This window comes from Chiloscyllium punctatum, chromosome 10, assembly GCF_047496795.1.
Source record: "Chiloscyllium punctatum isolate Juve2018m chromosome 10, sChiPun1.3, whole genome shotgun sequence".
NCBI lineage: Eukaryota > Metazoa > Chordata > Chondrichthyes > Orectolobiformes > Hemiscylliidae > Chiloscyllium > Chiloscyllium punctatum.
The window spans coordinates 15,726,902-15,750,273 of NC_092748.1; the positions used below are offsets into that span (position 1 = coordinate 15,726,902).

The window sequence follows — 23,372 nt, forward strand, 5'->3', positions numbered from 1 at the left end:
GAGCTGCCAGAGGAAGTGGTGGAGGCTAGTACAATTGCAACATTTAAAAGGCATCTGGATGGGTGTATGAATAGGAAGGGTTTGGAGGGATATGGGCCATATGCTGGCAAGTGGGACTAGATTATGTTGAGTTATCTGGTTGGCATGGACGAGGTGGACAGAGATGTCTGTGTCCGTGCTTTACATCTCTATGACACTATGAATGATGGGAAGCAAAAGGGGATGGTAATGGGACAAGTAACTAAACAATGACCCTGACAGAGGCATGAATCATTGAATCCCTATGGTGTGTTCGCAGTTCATTCTGCCTGTCAAGTTCACACTGACGCTTCGAAGGCATCCCACCCTGCCTACCCTATCCCTGTAACCCTGCATTTCCCATGGCTAACCTACCTAGCCTGCACATCCCTGGGCACTACTGGCAATTCACCATGGCCAGTCCACCTAACCTGCACATCTTTGGACCTTGAGAGGAAACCAGAGCACCTGGAGATACCACACAGAGACATGGGGAAAAAGTGCAAACTCCACACAGATAGTTGCCCGAGGGTTGAAAATGAATCGAACCCAGGTCCCTGGCACCGTGAGGCAGCAGTGCTAGCCACTGACCAACTGTACTGCCCTGGCAATGGTATTAGCAGAGTCAACTCTGCTGTCTGAAAACAATGGGAGCTGTAGTTAAGATCTGAAATCGTTGAGCTGAAATGTTTTATCTTGAAGTGTACAAAGATACAGTTCCACAAGTTTGCTTTGAGCTTCATTGGAGCATTGCAGGTTTCCAGTACCTCAGGTCAGAATGTGAACCCAATGGGAGAGACCAAAAACATGGTCAGAGTAGTTATTTTCAAGGAGCATTTTAAAGGAGGGCAGAGAGGTGTGTATGCTCAGGAAGGGATAACCAGACTCTGGAGACTTGTACGGGTGAAAGTACAAACACCAAAAATGGAACAAAGAAAGTTTGGGATGTTCCAGAGGCCAGAGTAAGTTTAGACAAGACTTCAAGGCTTGGATGAGAACATGCAAGTAAGACTGAGTATTTATCACCTGTAAGCATTCCAGGTGAATATAATGTGTACAACATTCACCCTCCCTCGTATGCTGCAAAATAATTTCATGTGAATTGTTCTGGCAAGTGCAGTCCCATTTAAGTTGATGTAGTTTCTTTAGCAATATGTATCAAAACCAAGCCAGTCACTCATAAAGGTGTAATATCCAGGTGTATTTGACAGATGCATTAACCAACTATCTCATGCACTTTCACAATATGCAACCATCATTAAATCAATGCTTTTTGTTTTGTTCTAGGCATGTTCCTGGAGAGCCAGATGATTATCATCTTCGGGGCCCCTATGGTGATCGAGAGCCACACAGGTACCTGGGAGCCCAGCATCACGCTGCAGGATATCGACATCTCGGGAATTATACCCGGAACGCTGCCGACAGCCGGTTGGACCCCAGGATCCCAGACTACTTGAGCAGTGCCAGACTACGGGAGGCTGTGTACAATCTCCCAACCCAGTACAAGGGACCCCACAGGCATGATGTGCCTCCATCCCCAACGCAAACTTTTAAAATGCCTCGCCATCATGACCAGGGCAAGACAACATACAGGGAGAGCAGCCCAGACGGATACAGGTACCCCTACGAGGATGGCCGATATCAAGATCCCAGGCAAAAGAATGGCATGACAGCAGCTGTCTAGCCAAGAGTTGGTACAAAGACATTGTGTAACAGCACAAAGGGAGTACATGAATAGATGTGGTTTTCCACTACTGGTCTTCAACCCTATCTCGCAGAGGAGATAAATCTGCTTTACTGTATTCTCCAACTGAATTCAACTAAGTTTTATTCTGATATGATTTATGAAAGAATGGCCCTTCCCTCCAGTCAGATCACTCTGATCGTTTTGCATCGCTTGATGAATAGTTATGTGTTGGTCATCAAGTTTGCTGATAGATCATTCTGATTATTGTGATCAGGTTTACAGATAACGCCCACAAGGAAAGTTGACTGAGCCTGCACTGAGGGAGCATTTTCCCCAGTAAGGAGCCACAGATCTTTTCCCGGTAAACCTGCAGTAAAAATAACATTACTTGTTAATCCTCTTTGCGAATTTTATCATGTAGTCAGAACAGTGACTCGACAAGGGAATTGAGGTCCTGAGTATTAAATTTAATAAAGCACAACTTTATAAAGGAATAAAATATTCCAGGGTAGGAATTTAATTGCAAGCTTCACATGCATTTATAAACCAGCAAATGGTATAATCGGAACCCTTGATTCAATCATCAATAATGCATCCATTCCTACCTATTCTCCATGTAATTGTGTTGTTAATGTTTATAAATGATAGTGAAGTTCTGAGTGCCAAATTGAGGCTGACAAGACCTACAAAATGAAGAAGAACTTTCCAGAACCATCATGGTACACGCTCTACCACCATGATGATTATCTTACCTCTGTTTCCTAAGGTATAAGCCAGCACAAACCATGACAAATGCACTAAGCATTAATGGGCAGCGTAGTCAGTGCGATGATTGGGAAATGCTTATTGTTAATCCAGCTATATTACAGCAGCATGTACCATTATAGTATAATTTCACAAGAAAGCAGTTTCCATTTATTGGTAACACCATGAGTTTAAAGTCCTTCTTGTGTCTCTTCCACATGACATCATTCCCCATTCTATTCAGCCTCAGCTGTTCTATTATCTCTCCATGGACTAGCAATAATTTCCCTTTTAATATGTCAAAACTCTTCCAATATCTGGTTATTAGCAAGATATAATTTGTGATTTCAGATCAAAAAGCTAGTCTCCAAGCCTGCTCTCGACTTGCTAAGCAATGTCATTTAGTGTGTTTCAGAGAATTATCAGCCTCCTGTCACCATCTAATGATGTCATACAGCTGGCTTAAAATATATAAGAAGACTATAAATGTCAGTTTAAGAGGGCTTTTGTAATTAAATTTAATTAAAAATGGGTTTTCATCAGTAATTAAATAGAAAATGTGTTTCCCTGTCTTAATAAGCATTCTGTGCTCTTGAGAGAAAGTAAATGAACTCCCAGATCTCCATGTAATTTCAGTTGGTGTCAAGTTGGGTAACATTAAGATCTGGTGGCATCATTGTTTAATGGCTTAAGTGAGCTTTATGCAGTGTTACTGAGACTTACAAATTCAGAAGATCCCACCAGTATGTGCTGAGTAAGCTGACCTCAGTTTGAGCTGTTCCAGATTATGTCTGGACATGTGGGATTGGGAGTGATGAGGGGGCTAAACAGGGATCAGCCAAATATCCTGCTACTGGGAGGTTACCCAGCTGTCCTCTGCTCCCTTTCACTCTCTCAGCCTAGTGCCGTGATTGATTTGGGTAGAACAGATTTGATTAAGGCTCTCCCTCCCTATACCAATCATCCCTCCCCTGGCCCCATGGTCAATAGTGCTCCATCATTCACAGTATAGCCACTGAGGCAGGGTGAAAGGTGCCTGTGGCAAACTTACCAGGCAGAAAAAGGGAAGGAGGAGAATGCTGTCCAACCTACTCCTGCAGTTGATGACTGCTGTCAGTAATTTTCAAAGAATCCACTTGAGAATTTATTCCCACTGGCCCATTGCACAGGTTTCCATAACAGTTTTACAAGCCTTTGAATCTTACACCAATGGAACAATTTACACCATGAGAAGCTTTCACTGTATGATTGGATATTGTTTTATGGTGAGCCAGGCAGCCCTGATTAACTAGGAGTCCATTGCTCATGGTTACAAAATTCTGCAATGTCAGTGAGGTGATTTTCCACAGTGAGGTCATAAGTTAAACTGCATCAAAAGAGAGAGAAGGTTGGAATCAGTGTGGCTACTTTGAATGGAGTTCACATATGTACATTAGCTTGTGACATTGTCGTATTTAGGAGTAAGCCTCTCAAGCTTGTTTCACCTGTGTTAATGGCCATGAACTTTATTCAACATCACTTTACTCATGTTTACTACAGCTGTCTTATCTTAATCTTAAATGTTGACATCAATCTCCACTTCAGTCACTGAATACAGTTTTAAAAAAAAATCCAAATGCAGGGGACAAAGACTGAACCCCAGTGCTTCATGTGTCGAAAGCACATACCCGACCATTTTGGGTATCCATATCCTCACGTTTGGTGACCCAAGGCTATGAGACCTGAACTGAAGGACAAGCTAAAACCTTGGTTACATTGCCAGATGCAAGTGATGCCACGTGCAGCTGCTCACTTTTCCCTTTCTAAGCCGCTAGTATTTTTGAAGCTCTGCAGGTTTTGAAAGTTTGGCCGTGACTTTGTTGCCTATGTGACAACTTGGTGCTGGAACACCCAGTTGAAGCATCTGGCCAAGTTCTCCTCAGTTGAGTGTTTGAAATTGAAGTGCTAAAGATAATGCAGAGAATAACGGACAGTCAAGAGCAAGCAATAGGCTGTACATTTTATCAAGGGGTTAAAATGTGTTCTGCATTGAAGGATTGACTTTTTTACAGTGTTTACCAGTTATTGTTGAATCTATGTACACAGAAGTTTTGAACGAAGGGTTCTGCCCAGAATATCAACCTAACTTTTCTTCCTACAGATGTTGAGTGCCTGCCATTTTTGTTAAAGTTAAGGTGAAGAATGATGGATAAGCCTGAGTAATTGCAAATCTAACAGTTTCATTTGATAGTTTTAAAAATGTATATAATCTGAGATACCTCTCAGTGTAACCATTGCTAATCATTTTTATATCACTTCTGGATATCCATTGTTTGTCATTTTATTAAAGGATTGGAAACAGCTACTGAACCATGATAATGGTGCCTGAGCACCTACTGAAATTCTGTACTGGAACTTGCAGATAACAATTAAAATGTTAACAACAACAGTAAGAAGTACTGGAGTGTTTCAGCAACAGAACCAGAGATGGAATGGGATGACAGATCATCTTCCTTTAGCCAGAATTGACTTTGAGACTATTTCTCCAAGCTTTTGTGTGCTTCCAGTTCCTCTTTTATAAACATTTATTATCAATTAACAGACTGGGTTATTTGTTCCACACACATGCTCACATGTAATTACTTTCACATGGACCATGTACAGTTCATTCTGTTTGGGTACTATGCGGTTAATCTCCATAAATTCTCATGGATATGCCAGGCAATGACATCTTTCAGACGCAGCGTTCCTTAACTGGCCTTGCACAGAGCTAGGTTCACAAACATTGTCTCTGTACCACCATCAGTCTGCCAATTAAAAATATAATTTCTTTCTAAAAGTTTTCTTTTATTAATGTCAAACAGAGTCGCATCCCTGCCAGCCCAGCAGGACACCCACTTAACTGCAGACAGCTCAGCAGACTGTAAATAATACATTTCTTCCAATCACACCTCTCTGGTCTGACCCCAAGTCCCAGGAGGTGTTTTGAGACGGTGACACACGTGATTGGTTCCCTATCTTGCCTGTCTGTCCAATTGCACTGGAAGATGACAGGTGAGAAGCCTTCAGGAGCAACTTTATATTTTAAAGAACACATAGAAGGGAAAGGGGGTAGGTGAAGCAGCAGGTAAAATCCTTTGCTAAATCTGCATTTACTACCCGGGCACTTGTTTAGCTGCAACAGAATCCCCATCAACCTCATCCCCAATCTCCTGACCCACCGAGAACATACAGAGTGATTGCAACTCACATGAGTTAATCTTTCTGATGAGGCATTAAACAAAGTCTTTCAAGTGGATGGAGAAGTTCCAATGACACTATTTTGAAGAAGAGCAGGGGAGTTCTCACCAGAGTTCATGCCAATATTTATTCTGCCATCAACATGACAAAAAAAAATTAAACCTTCTGGTAATTCTCACATTGGTACTTGAGAGAGCTTTCCCTATACAAATTGGCTGTTGCATTTCTGGCATTGCTAAAGAATATATTCAAAAGTACTTCATGGTTTCTGATGTAATTTGGAATGTCCTGAAGTCAGGAATGATGCTGCAGAAATGCAACTCTATTGTTCTTTTCCATATACTCCACTACACGTCAATAGAATATGATTTTAATCTTTTCTCAGCATAGTTGTGCTTAGTGTAGTCAAAGGTTGTCAAATTAAACTTTGTGAACCAGTCACGTACGCATTGATTTTGTTCTTTATTCTTCTGATTTCAGCAAGGAGAGAAGATAATTTTCTTCACTTGTTTAAATGATAGAGGTATTGTTGGCCATTCCTACTTTCCCTAGAGAAGGTGGTAGTGGGCTGCCATGTTGCATGGGGTAGGGAGAGAATTAAGTACACCCACAAAGCTGTTAAAGGGGTTGGAGGGAGAATTAGATACACCCAAAAAGCTGTTCCAAAGAGAATTCCAGAATATTTGACCCAATGATAATAGGGACAGTGACATATTTCCAAGTCAGGATGCTGTGTGGCTTGAAGGGGAATTTGCAGGTGGTGGTTTCCACATGGTTTTTGTGTGGTTCAACATCCCAAAAGGCTTCATAGGAGCACAACAGGAAAAAATAATCAACTCTCACCCACTTAAGCTATCAGGACGTGGCTTATTCAAAAAGACAAGTGGTGTTTTAAAGAAGGAGAAAGAGATGTAGGTTGGTAATTCAGGGTTAGACAACTAAATGCAAAGGAAGTAGGGGAGGCTATGACATAGTGGTCTTTCATTGAATTGGAACATCAGGATTATGTTTGAGGGACATAAACAGAAATTACTGAAGAAGCTCAGCAGTTCTAGAGAGAACTCTGGAGAGAAAACAGAATCAACATTTCATACCCATGGCTGTGCTTTCTCTCCAAAGATGCTGCCAGACCTGCTGATTTCTCCACCCATTTCTATTTTTATTTCGGATTTCCCACATCCACCATTCTTTATTTATGCGCTTAAATCCCACCATGACAATTGGTGAAATTTAAAACCAATGTAAATCAGAAACAAAAATGTAGCTTAATGGTGACTATGTGAGCCCTGTTGAATGTTGTAAAAACCTATCAGGTCTGGCAGCATCTTTGGAGAGAAAGCACAGCCATGGGTATGAAATGTTGATTCTGTTTTCTCTGCCAGAGTTCTCTCTAGAACTGCTGAGCTTCTCCAGTTATTTCTGTTTATGTCCTGTTGTAAAAACCTATCAGGGAAGGAAATCTGCCATCCTTACCTGGTCTGGCCTACATGTGGTTCCCATCCCACAACAATGTAGTTGATGCTTAGCTGCCCTATGGGCAATTAGGGATGGGCAGTAAGTGCTGGGCCTGGCCATGAACAAATTTTTTAAACCGTAAAAGCAGCCAGAGTCATAATGGCGTGGAAACAATTCAGTCCAATAATCGATGCCGAATATAAACCCAAACTATACTGGTCCCACCTGTCTGCCCCAGCCAACATCCTTCCAAACTTCTCTATTCATGTATCTATCCAAATGTATTTTAAACATTGTAATTGTACCCACATCCACCAATTCTACAGTAAGTTAATTCTGCACACAAACCACCCTTTGTGCAAAAAAAATTGTCCCTCATATCATTTTTTAAATCTCCCCCCTCTCACCTTAAAAATGTGCGCCAAGTCTTGAAATACCCCATCCGAGGGAAAAGACATTAACCCCATCTATACCCCACTATTTTATAACTATTATCAGATCACCTCTCAACCTCCTACACTCCAGTGAAAAAAAAGCCCGAGAGAGCGAATAACGAGGGTAGAGTTAGGCCAGGGAGAGATTTGATCAGAGAGGCTGACCATTTAAAATTCGAGACATGAGACAATGCAGGTGAGTGAGCACATGGGCAATGGATGACGATAAACAAAAGTGCCGTCAAAGAATGAGAGAGCATCGTTGTGACTAGTGGTTAACCCTGTTCCGAAGCCATTTGAGTCTTGCAAGACACCTGCTACTGCACCCTATGCACTACCCTCCTTTACATTCTGGGGATACAGATATCTCTAAAGTCATAATGGCTGGATCTGATGCAAGAAGTCCAACACGAAAGCTCTGTGATCAGATATGGGACAAGGGGGGGTTGCTGACTGGAATACTGGCAGTTCAAGGCTGCTGGAGTTTTAAAAGCTCCACACCATGAAACGAATGGAAAGCGAGAATCGCTGCTCAGTAAAGGCATCAGCTCCTGATCGATTTGCAATGAAGACATTTCTGTACACTTCAGAAAAATCGACCAAAAATAAAGCACAGGACACCACAAACTTGCGCCCAAGTCGTTTCACTTGTGACTTGTGCAGCGAGTGAGCTGACTGCTTTAACAGTTCAGAGCTGCCTTTTCTCTGAAGTGTCTTGCACGAGAAAGCGGACCCTCCTGTGACAGTGAGATACTTTACACTTCAAATGATCCAGGTTAATGAGACTGTCTCTTCAAATGAGGAACGTCAGCGCACAGCTTGACAGGAAAACAAAAGGCAGGAGGTGGGGGTGGGAAGAGGTGGGGGAGGGACAATATAAAAAGGACTCAACTTTCGCGTCAACAGATTGTGTCAGAAATGCACAGCAACCCCTAGTGGCTCCGCTGGAATTTAGCACAATCTGAATCGTGCTGCTGCTGTTGTAATCATAAACTAGTCCCCAGACTTGGTGCAGCGCGGGACAGTAATTAGCTTTGACAGATCTTTGCAATGCACGCTCCTCCATTGCTATTTTATTCCTCCCTTCTCTCATCCAGGAAGGAACTGCAACTCGTCTAATGAAACACAGTGACTGTACCTTCACGTTACCAAGCGCAGCAACGCTCTCCAGCACGTTAAAGCTAAAAAAAACCCATCTCCAATGGACTCCTTCAACAGCCTAACATTGATCTTCTGTTTAAGGGAAAATTAGAGGTGCGGAGAGTTAGGAAGAGAAAACTGCCTGTTGATATCAAGTGGTGAATCTCAAGTGCTCATTCGCTCGCCTCAGTGCTTTGTAACTGGAGCTGTAGCTCATCACGAGACTGAAATACGCAGAAGCTAATTAGTTCATTGTGTTGTCTCATGAGCTGAAAAGATGCAATCTCTCTGTTTTGTTGTCGGGAGGAAAAGACAGAAAAAAGATTGAATCAATTATATATTAATAAGTATTCAGTCTCTTTGTGGCTATTCTTAGTGGTTTTAGACAGCACTCCACCCACACTCCGAAATGCAGGGTTGTTACATCCTCTGCCTTTGCAGTGTGGCACAAAACAATTCACAGTTATCATCCATCCCTCTCCCTGCCAACTGAGGATGAACCAGAATGCCCTGGTGTCATGTTCGAATGTGTTACCACATTCCCACCACGGCCCGTATAGAATTACAATCCCTCTACTGTGGGAGCAGGTCATTCAGCCCATCAATTCCTCTGAAGAGGAGCATCCCATTCTTGTAAACCTGCATTCCCCGTGGCTAACCCACCTAGCCTGCACATCTTTGGATTGTGGGAGGAAACCAGAGAACCTGAAGGAAATCCACACAGTCACAGAGAAAACAAGCAAACTCTCCCCAGACATCACCCAAAGGGTGGAATCAAACCCAGGTCCTTGGTGCTGTGAGGCAGTAGTGCTAACCTCTGAGCCACTGTACTACCCAATACAGCCCTGTCATCATCAAATCCACTGCTGAAATCCTCATCTATGTTACTGTTACCTTCAAACTTGTCTTTTCTAATTCTCTCCTGGCTGGCTTCCCATTTTCTGCCCTACATCAAATTCAGCTCATGTGGACCTCCACTGCCTGTATTTTAACTTACACAATTTCCTGTTGACCTTGTTCTTGCTGATTTATGTGGACTCCCAATTTGACCATATTTTCAATGGTAAAGTTTCCATCTTTGCTTTCAAGCCCCTCTAAGACCACATCCTCTGTATCTCTATGACCTTCAACAGCCCTGCAACTTGTAGAGGCCTCTGAACTGCACCCCTTCTAGCTACTTGCATATCCCTGATCACCTTCACTCCACCACTGGCAATTGTGCTTTCAACCAGCTAGGGTGAAAGCTGTTGAATTCACAGAATCACAAAAGTCTTACAGAGCAGAAGGTGATCATTTGGACACTTCTGACTATACCAGCCTTTCAGATCAGCATCATTTACTAGCTTTTTTTCTCATTCCCTTGCACAATTTTACCCAAATAACCATCCAATGTCCTCTTGAGAGTCTCATTTGAACCCACTACATGTTCAGACAGTGCATTCCACACCCTTTTTATTACTTCTGCACTCTCTCCAGTGTGTTTCAATCTTTCCAATAATGTGGCACTTACTTTTTCTTGCATCTCTCTTGTTACTTTTGTGAATCACTTTAAAGTTATGCCCTCTCAGTTTTGTTCCTTTTACAAATAGGATCAGTTTTTGCCTAACTATTCCATCCAATCCATTTATGATTTCGAACACCTGTATCAGACCTCCTTTTAGCCTTCTTCTCTCCAATGAGAAGAGTCCCAACAATCAATCCAACATTACTGAAATTTTGCTTTCTAGGAACCATTCTTGTAAATTACTTACGCACTCTCTCCAGCGTGTTTCCATCTTTCCAATAATGTGGCACCCATAATTATACACAAGTCTTCAGCTGGAGTCTAACAAATGTCTTACACAAGTTTAACATCACCTCCTTGCTCTTGTATCCTTTTTAATAAAGCCATGGATACTGTATACTTTACTTACTTCACCTGTCCTGCCACCTCCAGGTTCCTCTGTCCCTGCACCTCACACACATTCCTCCCCTTAGAATTGTACCCCCTCCCCCATTTGTATGGTCTTTCAATATTCTTCCTGCTGAACTGGGTCCCCTCACAATTAGCTCAGTTGGCTGAATGGCCTGTTGCTGGTACAGAGTAATGCTGATAGCATGGGTTCAATTCCTGTACCAGCTGAGGTTGCCAGGAAGGTCACACTTTCTCAACATTGCTCTTCACATGTGACATGGTGACCCTCAGGTTAAACTTCCATCAGTCACCTCTCTGTAATGAGACAGTAGTCCTCTGGAGCATTGGTGACTTTATATTTATGTTATCGATGATTTTGAGACCACTCCTTTGTATTGTCTGCCAGTTTTTTCTCATAATTCCTCTTTGTTTCTCCTATTTACTTTCTTACCTCCCCTTTGGACCTTCAGTGTACCTCTTTGTTCTCAACTGTATTTTCTACATAATACCTGTCAAAACCATACTCTCTCTGCACCTCACGATCTCTCTCTTCTTCTTTAAGGTGCTCATGAATGCCAAATCTTTAACCAAAGCTTTGATCATATGGTCATGGCAGGGTATATCAGGGCCAGGGCCCAGAGCTTCAGGGCCCTCTGTGAAGACAAGCCCTCTGTGCTTGGGTCAGGTTCTCAGGCTAGGAGCAGCACAGGAGCTCATTATTCTGTCTCTGCTCCTGCATATAAACTCTAATGTCTCCTTGTTTGTCTCAGCGTCAAACTTGTCTCAGACTTTATTCATGCGACTGCTTTTAAATTACTGTGGTGTGTGGTGAGGTTGAGAAGTTGCTATATGAATGTATATCTTTCTTCCTTCATCCCGGGGCTGAAATGGCTAGAGGTTTTGTCACAAGTGGTGGAGTTAAAGGATGCAAAAATGAGCAGAAGTTCAGAGTTAGACAGAAATGTTTTAAAACTGAAAATATTACAAAAACAGTGAAAGGATATTACTGACAGCATGTAAGAATGGGGAGCTTCTTTTTCTTTAAGGCTACATTTTATACATGTGAATATCACTGGAAGTGTTTGGGGATTTGATGTCCCCAGTGATGTGTTACATCATACATTTAGTATGTCAGAGTACCTGTAAGAGGTATGCTCGTGGCATCATCACTGTATTAGAGTCTGCGACCTGAGCATATAAAGACCTCAGATTCCATCTTACCTGGGGTCACTTGAAGCATGACGTGTTGGTGAAAGTATGCTTCTTTTTGTAACAGTAGTTCAATATTAGCTTAGAATCTGAAGTACCTGATTTGATTTTATTATTGTCACAATGTGGCTCAGTGGTTAGCATTGCTACCTCACAGCACCAGGGACACAGGTTCAATTCCAGCTTTGGGTGACTGTCTGTGTGGAGTTTGCACATTCTCTCCATGTCTGCGTGGGTTTCCTTTGGGTGCTCTGGTTTCCTTCTATAGTCCAACAATGTGCAGGTTAGGGTGGATTGGCCATATTAAACTGCCCATAGGTTAGGTGGATTATCCATGGGAAATACAGGGTTACAGAGATGGGTGGAAATGATTGGGATGCTTTTCAGAGGGTTGGTGAATAGCCTGCTTCCATAGTGTAGGAATTCTATGTACTGCGTTACAGTGAAAGGTTTGTTTTATGCATTATCCAGGCAAATCATACTGCACATCCGGGCAATAGAAAGCAGATTGTAGTGATTATGACAGATTTAAAGTTGACATTTGAAAGTGTAGAACAATTATAATAGATGTAAGGAGAGGATCTGCTGGAACAGCATGCAAAGAGTCACACACTCTGGTGCCATCTTGCGAAGAAAAAGTTTGTATATATCAGGAGCTGTAACAAAATTTGCTGTATCTTTCAAAACAACAATTGCCACATCCAGTTCTTATGTTATAGAAGTGGAGAGAAACGTTGCCACATTGGGTAAAAGTATCAGGACTTATACATATAACAATAGGGTCCTGGTGAATGTTGCCAAACAAAGAGACCTTAGAGGTGCAGGTTCATATTTCCTTAAAGATGGAGTCACAGGGAGAGAGGATAGTGAAGAAGACATTTGGTGTACTTGCCTTTATTGGTCAGTGCATTGAGTACAGGAGTTGGGAGGTCATGTTGTGGCTGCGCAGGACATCGGTTAAGCCACTTTTGAAACTTTGTGTTCAACTTTGGTCTCCCCACTACAGGAAAGCTGTTGTTAAACTTGAAAGGGTGCAGAAAAGATTTACAAGGATCTCACCAGGGTTGGAGTTACAGGGAGAGGTTGAACAGGCGGGGCTGTTTTCCCTGGAGCGTCCAAGGCTGAGGGGTGACCTCAATGAGGTTTATAAAATCATGAGGGTTATGGATAGGGTGAATAACAAAGGTCTTATTCCCAGGGTAGGGGAGTCTAAAACTAGAGGGGCATAGGTTCACAGTGAGAGGGGAAAGATTTAAAAGGGACCTAAGGGACAATCTTTTTATGCAGAAGGTGGTGCGTGTATGGAATGAGCTGCCAGAGGAAGTGGTGGAGGCTGGTACAATTACAGCATTTAAAAGGCATCTGGATGGGTATATGAATAGGAAGGGTTTAGAGGGATATAGACCAAATGCTGGCAAATAGGACTAAATTAATTTAGGATATCTAGTCGGCATGGATGAGTTGGACTGAAGTGTGTGTTTCCATGCTGTACATCTCTATGAATCTGTGACTCTACCCTGTTGGAGGTGAAGTCCACACCATGATGGCAGTTCACCCAGTGAACAAGCACCCTCTCCCTTCACTCTGGTACCGTATCTGAATCCATGCCTAGATTATTCAAACTATGAAAGTTGTGTAGGGGCTGCAATGCAAAATGACTGGCAGATCCAGTCTCGAAACTGTAGTAATGAATTGAGTGATAAATTGACAATCTTTCTGAAAAGGAATAAAAGGGATGAAACTGACTCCAGCTGCAATGAGCCTTGCACTCAAGTGAATTTTCTGATGTTTTACTCCACACATAACTGTGGCACACCAGACTGGAAAAGTTGGAAGGCTGTTGATACCCAGAACTGAGCTCCATTCCAAGTTGCGGCATCACCCGCTTCAATGTGAATCCTAACACTGATAGCAAATCAACAAAGCTTGACTCTAAGCATTAAACACATGTGACTGGAGAGGGAGGTCCTCTGGGTCTGAATTGATTAGGAAGATGTATCAAACCTGTGTGGAACATAGAAAGATTGAGGAAATTAAGAATTGGATCGTATGGGAAGCCACAAAAATCTAGGTTAAATTAAGAAGGACTTTAATGTTATCTATTACCTTATTTCTTTATCTTTCTATTTATTCTATTAAGGTAATGTTTAACATTTAATTCTGTTTCTCTTACGACTTTGTTCTTAAGTTTTTGTACCTAGGTGCCTTGGTACCTAAGATGGTGCTATGTGTGGTGACATTATACATTTTTCACTGCATCTTGTACTTCTGTACTTAGTACACATGGCAATAAAATCTAAATCTAATTTAAATTTAAACTGTGGAAGCTTACAGAAAGAGGGTACGACCCAGTGTCCTTCAGAATTGATCAAATACAAAGAGACAGACTTTTGGTCAAAAATCAAATCTTCCCAGGCAATGTTCTGCACAGCAAGGAAAGATGGATGCCTGCCACTTCTGTAGCAGTTGGTACAAACTCAGGGGATCCAAGGTGCTGAAATTGTTTTGATTTGTGGCCACAAAGGAAAGTGGCAACTAATTTGTGAACAGCAAACTCTCACAGATAGTCAGAACATTGTTGACCATCTGCACTTCAGGTGTTAGTTGAGGGATAAATATTGGCCAGGATCACAGGGAAAGCCCCACCCCCACCCCGAAAACAGGCAAAAATAGTGCCATGAGATCTCTTTTGTCCATTTGAGAGGTCTGACAGTGACTTGGTTTAACGTTTCCTGATTTCAACAGTGCCATCCTCTCCCTATATTTAAAGAGGAGTGACAAACCTAGGTTTTGTGCTTAAAGCACTAGAGTTGGACATGAACCCTCAACCCTGAAATCAGGCAACGTTGCTACCGACTGATCACTGGAGCCAGTGGCTGCTATTCCCCCGAAGGTCCAAGGCAAAAAGCAGCTCAGAAATGCGCACAAACCCGGTTAGTCATGGCTTAATTTTTGGAATGTGATACATCAAAGTGCATTTATGTCTTTTGAAGAAAGAAATGACTTAGATCTGAGATGCTTGGACGTCAAAGCAAGAAAGATTGAGCTACAAAGGGATTCAAATGGCTGCGAGATGTTCCGAGGAGAATATTGTTCCTTTTACAAAATTAAAAGAGGAAGAAACTGTGTGACGCCAGTGCAGAGGCAGTTTCGGCACATGGTGTCTGAGTAATTACTTTGGAAATGCTCACCATTCCCCTTATCAAGTTGCTGATCAGAACTTCCTCGCTGGAGACAGCTGAGTTCTTAATCCAGCTCAGCCCCTGTGTCAAAAATAAATAAAGTGTAGCAGCTCGCACCTGGAAGGGAGGATTACTGTTAAAACCAGGTGTCTGCAGGAGATGGGAGTGACATGGAATGGTGTCTCCTGGGACTGGAGCTTTGAGTCGCAGCATTTATTTATATGATGGAAAAACCATACTGTGGGGACTTCCATAGAATCATCAAGTCATATAGCAGAGAAACAGGCCCTTCGGCCCACCATGTCAATGCCAACCAAGAAGCACCAAACTACACTAATCCCATTTACCGTGTGCTTGGTCCATGCTATGCCCTGGCATTTCATGTGCTCATCCAGGTGCTTCTTAAATGTTACAGAGTACCTGCCTCCCACCACCCTCACTGGCAGCATTTTCCATATCTCTACCATCCACTGGGTTAAAATATTCTTTCTCAGATCTCCTCTAAACCCCTCACATTAAACTTGGTCTTGGACACGTCTGCCATGGGGAAAAGATTTTCACAATCTGCTCTGTCTATACCTTTCTACGTTTTGTATACCTCCATCTGATTTCCCCTCAGCCTCCTTCTGCTCCAAGGAAAACAACCCAAATCCAGTCTCTCCTCATAACTGAGACTTTTCACCCCAGGCAATATCCCGGTGAGCTGCCAGAGGAAGTGGTGGAGGCTGGTACAATTGCAACATTTAAGAGGCATTTGGATGGGTATATGAATAGGAAGGGTTTGGAGGGATATGGGCCGGGTGCTGGCAGGTGGGACTAGATTGAGTTGGGATATCTGGTCGGTATGGACGGGTTGGACCGAAGGGTCTGTTTCCATGCTGTACATCTCTATGACTCTATGACTCTATGACTCTATAAGTACTTTATAAAACATGGGTCAGGCCTGGTCACCACACTATTGGAAAGACATGACTGCACTGGAGAGAGTGCAGAGGAGGTTCACCGGGATATTGCCTGGGGTGAAAAGTCTCAGTTATGAGGAGAGACTGGATTTGGGTTGTTTTCCTTGGAGCAGAGGAGGCTGAGGGGAAATCAGATGGAGGTATACAAAACGAAGAAAGGTATAGACAGAGCAGATTGTGAAAATCTTTTCCCCATGGCAGACGTGTCCAAGACCAAGTTTAATGTGAGGGATAAAGGGTTTAGAGGAGATCTGAGAAAGAATATTTTAACCCAGTGGATGGTAGAGATATGGAAAATGCTGCCAGTGAGGGTGGTGGGAGGCAGGTACTCTGTAACATTTAAGAAGCACCTGGATGAGCACATGAAATGCCAGGGCATAGCATGGACCAAGCACACGGTAAATGGGATTAGTGTAGTTTTAACAAAATTCCTTACTCCATATTCTGTGCCCCTGCCAATGAAGGCAAGTATTCCATATGTCCTGTTCACCACCCTGTCTACCTGTGCTGACACCTTCAGGGATCTGTGGACTTGTACACCAAAATCACTCTGTTCCTCAGTACTCCCTAGGGGCCTACCATTCATTGTATATGTCCTTCCCTTGTTGGACTTCCCAAAATACATCACCTCACACCTATTAGGATTAAATTCCATCTGCCATTGCTCTGCCCAATTTACCAGCAGATCAATGTCAGACTGTAGTCTGAGACCATCCCCCTCACTATCAGCAATACCACCAATTTTTCGTGTCATCTTCAAACTTACTAATTATATCTTGTACATTCACATCCAAGTCGTTAATGTAAATAACCAACAGCACAGGTTCCCTGCACTAATGCCTGTAGAACACCTCTGGTCACAGGCCTCCAATTACAAAAACAACCCTCCCCCACCACCCTTTACCTCCTATTTTCAAGCCAATTTTGATGCAGTTTGCCTTGGATCCCATGGGCTCTTACCTTATGGACTAGCCACCCATGAGAGACCTTGTCAAAGGTCTGATTGAATCCATATAAACTGTGTCACTGAATGACCCTCATCAATACATTTAGTCACATTTTCAAAAAACTCAATTAAATAAGTCAGACAGGATCACCCTCTAACAATACCTGTTATCAACCCCTGCCTTTCAAGTTTTGATTAATCTTGTCCCTCAGAATTTTTCAAATAATTTCCCTACCACTGACCCAGTCTGTAATTACTTGGCCTATCCCTGGTGTCCTTCTTGAATGAAAAAAAACAACATTAGCTCTCCTCCAGTCATCTGGCATTTCACCTGATTCCAGCAAGATATTAAATATCTCTGTCGAGAGCCCCAGCAGTCTCCTCCCTTGCCTCCCAAAGCACCCTAGGATATATCTCATTGGGCCCTGGGGATTTGTGCAACTGTATTCCCATTTAAACATCCAATACCTCCTCCATAATAATCCTAACATGTTTGAGAACCTTACTATCCCAACCAATATCGCTTGCTTTAGTGTATGGTTTTCTCCTCTGTGAAAACAGATGAGAAGTATTCAATTTAAGATTGGCTCTCTGCACAGGTTGCTCCCTTAGTCTCTAATAGGTCCCACCCTCTCTCTGGTAATCCTCTTGTTCTTAATATGTTTATAAAAAGCCTTGGAGTTTTACTTGATCCTATCTGCCAAAGCTGTTTTGTGGTCCCTCTTTGCCCCCCTAATTTTCTTTTGAAGCAACCTCCTACACTCTCCCGAATGGCCTCCCCTGTTTTTAATGCATTGTACCTGACATACGTTTCTTTCTTTTTTCTTCATCAGTCGCTTAATATTCAATTACATTTGGGGTTTCCAGGACTTGCTGCACCTGCCCTTCTCTCTTGGAATTCCTTGTAAGCAGTAACCTACTCATACTGCTTTTGTCCAACATGTGCATATATTTCCACATATTGCCCATAGTATCCAGATTAGCCATGAGAAATGTAAAGTTACAGGAATAGGGAAGGGGAGGGGTGTGGTGATAGGTCACTCTTCGGAAGGTCACTGTGGACTCGATAGGCTGAATGGCCAATCCACCTGACCTGCACATCTTTGGACTGTGAGCGGAAACTGGAGCACCCGGAGGAAACCCACGCAGACACGGGGAGAATGTGCAAACTCCACACAGACACCCTCACCCAAGGTGGAATCGAACCCAGGTCTGTGGCACTGAGAGGCACATGTGCTAACCACTGAGCCCCCATGCCGCTCTTACTGAGCCACCACATCTCAGTCTGAGACCAAATCCAAATCCTGAGACCTTGACGGCTTGTTGTGATATCACCAAGTTGAGCCCACTGGCTGGGCTCCATTCAAATAGATGGTGCCCATGTCGCAGAAAAGCACTGGTTTAAGTCCTGCTCTGGGTTTTGTGACCATGGAGTGTGTCTTCGCAAAACTGTGCAAGCAGGTTGATGATCAATCTGCTAATCCTTCCGGCAAATACACCCACTGCCCCCCCCAATGAACTATTCCTCAATTGGTAAAGGTATACAAGAAGACATGAAATGGACAATTGAGGAATCTGTCCACTCCCCCACAGGCTACATCTGGCTGTACAATGATTTCTAACTTATCCCACCTCTTGTACCTAAGATAGCGTTGTGTGTGGTGATATTGTACATTTTTCACCGTCTACTTGTACCCTATACTTGAGTGCACATGACAAAAACATCGAGTCTAAAACAAGTCTCTCCATTCCACAGTCCCCACACAATTCGGAACCTCTAGGAACAAAATTTCATCTGTTTCATGAAAGATGCGCCCACCAGTTAGTAAACTGCAGAAGGTGAAACGTGAGGAATATTAAGCACCTGACAAGAATTGGAATCCTCTTCGATGGAAATTTCAGAAAATCTTAAATGCAGTGAACCTCACACACAACTTGTGTGTTTTCTGTCTGCAACCAAAAAAAGGAGGTTCAGTCCATTCCTATCCAGTGTAAGATGCTGAATGGGCTGCACCATTCACAGAGTTCTCGAAGTACATTACCCATTCTTTCCTGTTGTGTAGGCAAGATAAAAATAAATTCTAAAATGGAAACTGTTTCTTTCACAGTCTACCCTCAAACAGTATAAATTTGTGAGGCAATAATGCTATCTTTCTACGGGAGCAGCAACTGAGCAGCTTTCCACAAGGTGTCCAGTTCAATTCAGACACACATGCACACACATACACACACACACATAGGCGCATACACACACACAGACACACAAATACACACACACACGCACACACACACACACACACACACATACGCGCATACACACACACAGACACACACATACACACACACAGACACACACATACATACACACACACACAGACACACACAGACACACACACACATACGTGCATACACACACACAGACACACACATACATACACACACACACAGACACACACAGACACACACACACATACGTGCATACACACACATACATACACACACACACACACACACATACGCGCATACACACACACAGACACACACATACACACACACACATATGCGCATACACACACACACATACATACACACACACACACACACACATACACACACACACATACACACACACAGACACACAGATACATACACACACACACACACACATAACTCAGCATCACCAATGGCACCCAGTGAAGGATGAATGAAAGTCTTGCATTAATTTATTAACTTCCACAACTTTTGCAGCTTCACCAATGAAGAAATGTTTTTGAAGTGCAGTTGTTCTTGTAAAGTACGAGGTAGCAGCCATTTTGCGCACAGCAAGGTCTCACAGTCATGGGAATGGGATCAACACCCCCTTGGGTCTAGCTTGTTGCTGTGTCACGCATCAGAATTTCATTCATCTATCTTGATTCCAGACCTCCTCCCAGATCATTGACTTAAAGAAGCCAATCCGTTTTGAAGCATTCAATGGGTCCTACGACCACAGGTTTTGTTTTAAGTGAGCAGGTTCCACTGTGATCTGTATAACGTGATAATGATAGGATCACAGAATTGTTACAGTGCAGCAGGAGGCTATTTGGCCTATCATGTCTTCACCAGCTCCAAGTACTTTGTTTTCATGTCAAGCTCCTGCCTTATGCCTGTTAACCTACAATTTGTTTCTATTTAAATAATCACCTGATGCCTTCTTCAATGCCCCAACTGAACCTGCCTCCACCACATTTCCAGGTATCCCATTCCAGACCCCAACTATTTGCTGCTGAAAATATTTCTCTTGTATCACAATTGCTTCCCTACTGAATTTCTTTAAATTTGTGCCTCTTGTTCCTAAATCCTTTTACAAGTAGGAACAATATCTCCTTATCTATTCTATCCACTTCCCCCGTGATCTTAAAAACTTTCAAATCTTCTCTCCAAATTAAATTGTCCCATCATTTAGAATGTATCTTCCCTGAATTACTCTTCTAAGCCTCTTCTGCACTCTTTCACATCCTGCTTGAAGTTTGGTGTCCAGAACTTCAGCCGAGTTTATTAGTGTCTTATACAGTTTCAGTATAACATCTTTGCTATTACACTCTATGTATTAGAATACTGTATGCTTTATTAACTGTTCTCTGTATTTCCTGCCATCTTTAATATTTTAAGTACTTAAGTACCAAAGTCTCTCTGTTCTTGCACATCCTTTAGGGTACCCTTTATTTTATGCTTCCTCTTCACATTCATTTTACCAAAATGTATTACTTTGTTGCTTATCTGCCAACTCAACCAACTTTCAATGTCCTTTTGAGGTTCTACACTATCCTCCTTGTAGATTAGAATGCTTCCAAGTTTTGAACTTAGCATAACTTTGAAATTATCCTTGTACATCAAGGTCCAGATCATTAACATATATCACAAAAGCAAGGGTCCCTACACTGATCCCCTAGGGAACTCTACTACAAACCTGATTACAGCCAAACTTTATTCATAAACAATTACTCTTTTTAGATATTAGATTTTAGTAATAGTTTCTATGACTACCAATTTGTGTCAACATTACTACTGTATTAGATGATAATTATTAACAGATTTTTGGGACATTAGTTGAAGGATAACAATTGATATGACACTAAGCAAATCTACCATGCATAATGAAACTGTGTAGTGAGATCTTTAAATCAGCTGATCAAGGCCTTAGTTTAACATCACAATTGAAAGAGAGCACATCGAACAGTGCAGCACTCCGCTAGCTTACAGATCAAATTTAATGCTGAAGTCCCTGAAGTGTACTTGAACCTATTACTCTCTAAGAGATGTGGATGCTACCCACTGAGCTGAGGTTGAAACTGATTTAACTGGGCTTTTTATAACTATCCTGTACTGAATTATAAACCACTGGTCTGATCTAAACTGGAATAACTTGTCCAAATCTGGCCCTTGTTGGATTCTCAAGGGTGCCGTGGAAATTTACTAGACCGGTACCAGGAATGAGAGACTTTTGTGATGTAGAGAGATTAATGAAGCTGGTATTGCTCAGAGAAGGCTAAACGAAGGTCTAGTTACAATATTTGAAATTATGAGGGTTTTGTACATGAAGAACAAGCATTCCCATGGGCAGACAAAGCCTTAGCAAAAGAACTAGATGGAGGAATTGTTTCACACAGTCGGTTATTGTGGTACTGCGTGGGTGGTACAAGGCGATTCAATTGTAATATTCAAAGGAGAAGAGAGTATCCATTTGAAAAATAGAGAAGGGCAAGGGCAGGGGATGAGATGCACTGGAAAGGACTTTCAGAGAACTGGCATAGCCAGGATAGAGCAAATGACCTTTGCTTTGCCATATGATCCTACCATTCTATAAAATATGACTACCTGCAAATAGATCAGCAACACTGCGTTCTTAAAGTTACCCCTTCTGTCCCCTTGGTCAAGAAAAAAAGAATCAAAACAACTTGCTGTATGTGAAAGAAGCCAGGGTTCGGGGCTGTGGAGTCTGACTTGACCCCTCGACAGTGAAAGTGCTGGAAAGCTGCTGGACATCTCGGTACAAATTGCGCACTAGGTGTTAACAGTATCAAATCCATTAGCTTAGACTGAGAGTCCTGACCTTTTATTGCTACACTTTGAGAGATTACTGTTCTTAGTGTATGTAATGTACTGTATTCATTACTTCCTGGTGTGAACCCATAGCCAATGCCAGAAAGAAAAAGCAGAATTCATTCGTGTAAGTGTTTGTCGGGAAGGGGGCAGGTGTAGTGTTGGTGTGGAGTGGTTGGAACATTATCTCTCTGGTTGAAGGCAAGAATTAACATTTACAAGAAACTAGAGCAATAGTGTTGTAAGAATCCTGGACGATTATGCCTTCCCTCATAGCACAAGCTTTAAGGGGTAAAATGACAGAAAGCAGTACAATGGGAACATAGAAAAAATTAAATAAAGGTATGCCCAGAGGAACTATAGACTTAAATGTTTGAGGATATAAAATGGTAGGGCAGGTGCATCTATAACAAAAGGGAAGTCAGGATAGAGCCACAAATAAGCACATTGGTAAAATAGTGAAATAGCAGAAATATTGAATGGTCATCTTGATGTGGTTATTAGGGAGACTACCAACGTCGGCATCGTGTTAGAAAAAGACATCAGAAAAATGTCAAAATATGTAGGGTAGGAAGGGGAAGATAATTGACCAACTAACCAAACTTAGAGAAAGTAAAACTACTGGTGTGGATGGACTACTTGTGCATACTAAAAACATCTGGGAAAGAAATTGCAGAGATCCTATTGTCAATTGATAAAAATCCATTAGTAAAGAATGTAGTGCTAGACGAGTGGGGAACAGCTAATGTTATTCCTAACGTGAGATAGAACAGGTTCCCTGAACTATAGGCCGATAAGTTTGAAGTTCAAGGTAGAAAATAAATTATACTTTATTTTTTAACTAGTGACAGAAAGATGTGTAGAATCTATAATAAAGAATAGATCCTAAATGGGGAGCTCATACTTGACCAACCTTATTAAATTCTTTGAAGAAATAACCGAAAAAGCAGGCAAAGGTTAATGTAATATATCTGGATTTTCAATAGGTCTTTAGTGAGTAGTCTCATGGCCATATTCAGAGTTTATGGAGCCAGGCAACTCCAGTAGTGGAGTGAATAGGCAGGTGCCTACAAAACAAAAAAGCACAGAGACTTTGAAGTTAAAGGCATTTACTTAAAGTGGCTGAAGGGTTGTATTCTACAGGGATTGTTGCTGGAACTAATAGCACTTATCATGTTCACAAATAAGTTGGATTCAAGAATCACAAGCAACATTTCAGAATCTGTGAATGACACCATATTGAGGCCTGTAGTTTGGAAAATAGTGACAAAGATCAAGACATTATCTAATGTGCTGAACAGGCATGTCATTGGCAAAACAATTCAAGGGTAGGCTAGAGTGAGATGGTGCCTTTTCGAAGGAGGTCACATATCCCTTGGAAAATGGGAGTCTATATGAAG

At 42.1% G+C, this 23,372-nt stretch overlaps 1 protein-coding gene across 1 annotated transcript in view; it reads left to right on the forward strand.

Moving 5' to 3' along the window:
- The window catches only part of LOC140481912 (partitioning defective 3 homolog B-like), a 997,517-nt gene extending 992,490 nt beyond the window's left edge, over positions 1-5,027 (forward strand). The window contains exon 24 of the mRNA XM_072578586.1: positions 1,306-5,027. Within this exon, the coding sequence (XP_072434687.1) occupies positions 1,306-1,702 (397 nt within the window). The 3' untranslated portion in view covers positions 1,703-5,027. The remainder of the gene's footprint in view (positions 1-1,305) is intronic.
- Positions 5,028-23,372: the final 18,345 nt, after the last annotated feature.